Source organism: Chanos chanos, chromosome 8 (genome assembly GCF_902362185.1).
Source record: "Chanos chanos chromosome 8, fChaCha1.1, whole genome shotgun sequence".
NCBI classification, from domain to species: Eukaryota; Metazoa; Chordata; class Actinopteri; order Gonorynchiformes; family Chanidae; genus Chanos; species Chanos chanos.
This window is the reverse complement of record NC_044502.1, coordinates 5,611,688-5,616,451: the sequence shown is the minus strand read 5'-3', so window position 1 is coordinate 5,616,451 and position 4,764 is coordinate 5,611,688. Positions and strand designations below refer to the sequence as shown.

The following is a 4,764-nucleotide window of genomic DNA, read 5'->3' as shown; positions in this document are numbered from 1 at the left end:
ATGGATGGATAGGCGATTTCAACTCTCTTGTTAATTTACCTCTAGCAAAAATGTTTTTTTTTTGTTTGTTTTTTTAAAGTACTAAATTCAGGTAAAATTCGGTAAACTCCATCGTATCGCGGTCACTGTTTCAGGGTCTTTGGAATCCAGTGTTAGTCAGAGTAACCAAAATAAGGCTGATGTGTTTGACAGCACATTTACTAAAACCGTCTCTGAGAACACAGGCACAGTGAGCAGAGACAATCTAAAAATGTTTTATGACCAACATAATTTTTTGGTCTCATTGACACAAATGTCCGCTATCCAGACGTGACATGTTGGGAATGGTATGGGCTGAAATGCAGCCAAGATTAAAGGCATTAACGCTATGAAGATAAAACATTTCCCCTCAGCGCACCCGCATGTACAGTCGCAACACACGTCTATAGACGTGTTTGTAGTTTCTTTAGCTATGAAGTTTTATGTTGACTTTGTAGTACAATAATATTCCATTCACAATCTGTTCTCTTCCATGGAGGGTGCAACGAAGAGGCTAATTATATTTGGGTGGAAAAACCTGTAGCCAAAAAACAAAAAAACAAAAAAAACAACCCAGGGTCATTACAAACAAAATTCCTTCATCTGTTGCTAAAACTGTGTATCATCCGAAGCAAAGCTATGCCCTCTTGTGCCCTTCTCATCTTCTCCTCCCCTCAAATTAACCCCCCGCCCCTCCTACCCCCATCCCCGCCTGTCTCTCGGGCAGGCCTTATCTTATCTCCATGTTGAACAGTAGCTTCACTTTACCTCTGGGGCTCGTGCAAGAGGCCACACACACACACACACACACAGACACACACACAAACACAAACACACAAACACATATATACACATATCGCCAAGTGGCCTTAACAGTTGCCGAAACAGAGACTCTCTTCTTCCATTGTCTCGTCAGTTACTTATGTAGTTCTTTATTTTGCCTCTCATTGTCCAGATAAATAAATATTACAAAAAAAATATGGAGAGGAAATTTGTACTCTGTACGTGTGTGCACACACACAAAGGGAGAAAGAGAGAGAGAAAGAGAAAGAGAGAGAGAGAGAGAGAGAGAGAGAGATGAAGTTTATGCAGTGTAGTGAGACTGGTTGAGCAGCATTTGATAATCCCGTAATTATCAAGTCTATACGAGTTACGTATAATTATGTATATAATTACGATTATCAGTAAGGTTCTACACGCTGGATGAGTTTGCAGATTGCTAAAGCAAACTCTCCCCGTTGCTTTCAGGCCAAAGCACCATAGACAAACGATTTAGGCTCAAAGGGGACTGCTAAAATATACATGACACGCAGTCTGTCATAACGATAATGAAAAAAGACACATTACTGTTACATCGCAAATTAAACTCTTACACTGAGTACTGGGTGTGAATGCGAAATAATGTCGCCAAAGCAATCAACTGAGTTGTTTTGGACTTACCGGCGACAGGGCTTAGCAGAACCATCATAAAGAGTCCGAGATCACGGATTGTTACACGGCCTTTAACTGCCATCCTACATCTGCTTTCTTTGGGCTTGGTAGCGAAGAAAAAAAAAATCGTTAAGTTTTCTTTCAGTCGTGTGCAGCTACAGTGAGCTTACATCTCCTTTGTGAACTACCCAATACGGCATAACTGCAAAAGTACTGATGCATAGAAAAATACTCAATATCAATAATGTAACTCCTAATGAAAATCGGCGAAAGTCAGTAGGACACAAAAATGTTACGATTATCAAAAGAGGCCTTTAGTTTGATTGTAGCCTAAAGGCTATCGTGTAGAGGCAATAGACTGCTTCCTTTAAGGTTGTGGGTTATCGTCTTCCAGTTAGACCGAGTCTATCTAGCAGGAAAAAGCGAAGAGCAAGAAATACACAAGAAAAAATATGTTGAGGGGTGAAGGAGCGATTGCCAGCTATCATATCGAATTACAAAACTTTGCTTTTTTGCCTTTGTCCCCAACCGCGCACTTCAAAAAGTGGAATTCCTTAGAGTTTGCTTAACCAGTTATTTGGGACCTCCCAGTGCGATTTCCGATAGTCCAATTTTTTTTTCTTGTTCCCGACGGCAAATCCAGGTTGTAGAAACCACGGGTAGACTGAAACTAACTAAATATTTCCGACAAATATACATTTGCCTGTCGCGTTGTTCGCCATCGTCCACTGTAATCCATATCTCTTGATCTTCGCCACGGTAAAATGTAACATTTCCAAAGCTTTTTGTACAATGGAAGACAGTATGTCTGCGTGGCTCTTCCGTTGTCTCAGCCTACATCAGAAGGGTCTTGATAGTGACCGTGGCGGAGCCGAAGACTAGACAGCGGCTGGGAACGCCTCGTCTTCAGATTGTCTCCGAGATTCGATTGTGTGTGGGGTCGATCGGTGAATGAGTGGGGCGAAACGCCCTCTAGTGGAGAATCACTGTTAACTAACACCGAGAAATATACTGCAAACAGGCGATTTGGGTATGGAGTCAAATGACCAGTTAATTAGGATAAAACAATCACATTCCTTACAGTAGGCTATTTCATTTGTCTGTTTTTGTTATACGACCAGTTTAATCACAGAATTTTAAGAAGCTTAAAAACACATTCGTTCTTGAAATATATTTTCCCTTCTGTGTTTTTAATGTGTTGTGTACGGCATCGATTTGACATTTAATGATTTAGACAATTAAAATGTGGTCGATACGAAGTGTGTTCCAACGGGCAGCTATTATAGTTTGATAATGTTTATTATGTGATTTGACAAACATGGGGAACAGCTATTTGAATATTTAGGTCACGGCAGTTAGACAGCAGTGAAAACTGTTAAATTTTCTGTCAGCTGAGCCGCTTTCATCTGATGTTTTGCCGCATTTGATGTTCGGTACGTTCATATCATTTTGGTCACCTTTTACGGAGCACCCGTCGTACGTTTCTCTCACCACTTGAAATTTTCTCTCATTCCTAGATTCATTTTGGGTCGTAAACATAGTTTTGGCCGCCGGTAAAGAGACAGCGCCCCTTGCCGGTGAGATAATCTTACATCCACCATAACTGGGATAAACAGTAGGTTTACCACACGCCTCAGCAACAGCGGCGTCGACCATCCGTGCGCGCGCCCGAGCACGAATCCACATGGGGCACGCGCGAGCCTGCCCAGCGCCAGTGGCCAAATTGAGGGGTCACCCTCTTTGGACTACGTGTCCGCAGTGATGGCTATCGCATTGGTTGTATAAACCTTTATTTCCCTTGTGCTAACCTTTTCTCTGCCCACACCCTAGAGAACAGCTTAATGAGGTACAAATCACAAAACACACACACACACACGCTCTCTACCATCAGCCGAGCACACATACACACACAAACACGTACTCACACACACACACACACACACGCACGGCAGACCCTATTCCAGCGCTTCGTGTTAGTGCCCCGTTTTACGCAGTAGGACGACTACCACAGCAACGCCCATAGCAACCCCGTGCACATCCTCATACTGAACTACTGCTTGCGATTCTCCAAACCCAGCAGCTGGCGCGACTTAATACTGACAATCACCGACTTTATTAAGCCTTAGCGCGCGCCTCCTGTCCAACATTTAAAAGGGTAGTAAATCGGATTGACCGCACCTCGCTTTGGTCAGCGGCCGAATTCTCGTTTGCAAAAAGGTAGGTGTCAAATAACACATTGAGAAGAAAACAACAGTGTGTGTGACAGAAAAGAAATAAGCGTTGATTTAAAAAAAAAAAAAAAGCAATGCAAAAACTCGTTTAATTTAAAACCTCTGGTAACAAAACGATTGAAAATTGGAAAAACCGATTGAGACCGATGTGCGAATTTGATCTATCCCTTGTTTATTATTGCAATAATACTCAAGGTTCCGTTCACTTGACCTCATGCACTAGCTGGAAATGTGTCCAAGGCAGGGCGCGGTACCGTGTTGCAGACTACTAGCTTGTGATCTTGTAAACATGGCAGTGGTCTCTGCGTGCAGGCTTCTATCACAGGCAGCGGGATTTTAAAGACGGGAGGAGCTTTATTTTTGTCGGTATCCTCCACCATGTTTGAACGGATGCCATTTAACCGTTATTTTCATTCTCACTGCTCGGGAATGAGAGGGTGTATTCGCAGAGATACCATGCAAATTATGGCTAAAACGTTATTGCTGCAGCCGATAATAAAATTTAATTTAATGATTAATGATTCCGAATTATTATTTGTACTCAGCATCTTATTTCTTAGGGTATCATGGGTGAACATTATGGCCACTTGGGAAGGACGTTTCCCGTTTTCCCGGCCGTGTTGCTATGGTGAATACCGTGGTTATGTGTAAATATCACACGGTTAAATTGTGATACGGTTACAGGATGTAAATCACACCATGTGCGGTCGTAATAAACCCACCAGACACGGTCTAAATTGGCTCGTATTTTTACCGTTTCGGCAGAATGACCGAGGTTGTCAGGCTCCTGTAGTCAAATAAGGTCCTTCACGCGCGTGGTCTCAGGTAGAAACGTCAGTGAGTCATATCAGCAAAGTCCACACGTTGTTTATCTGGCAACAGTGAAAAAGAGAGCGAGAGAGAGAGAGAGATTTTGAAAAATATTTTGTCAACAACTCTTAACGTGTTTCTTTTGAAACACAGTAATATTAACCTATAGGCGACTGTTCACTGACCACACCAGAACAAGAGAGCAGATGATGAATGGAGTAGAATGGAATTAAATGAAGAGAGTAAAACAGTGTTTTGATACATTTAGTGGAAA

General features: G+C 42.3%; 1 protein-coding gene across 1 annotated transcript in view; it reads right to left on the bottom strand.

Annotated features, from left to right (window-relative positions):
- bmpr2a (bone morphogenetic protein receptor, type II a (serine/threonine kinase)) overlaps positions 1-2,343 on the bottom strand; it is a 22,058-nt gene extending 19,715 nt beyond the window's left edge. Inside the window, exon 1 of the mRNA XM_030782374.1 lies at positions 1,459-2,343. Coding sequence (XP_030638234.1) covers positions 1,459-1,531 — 73 coding nt within the window. The 5' untranslated portion in view covers positions 1,532-2,343. The remainder of the gene's footprint in view (positions 1-1,458) is intronic.
- Positions 2,344-4,764: the final 2,421 nt, after the last annotated feature.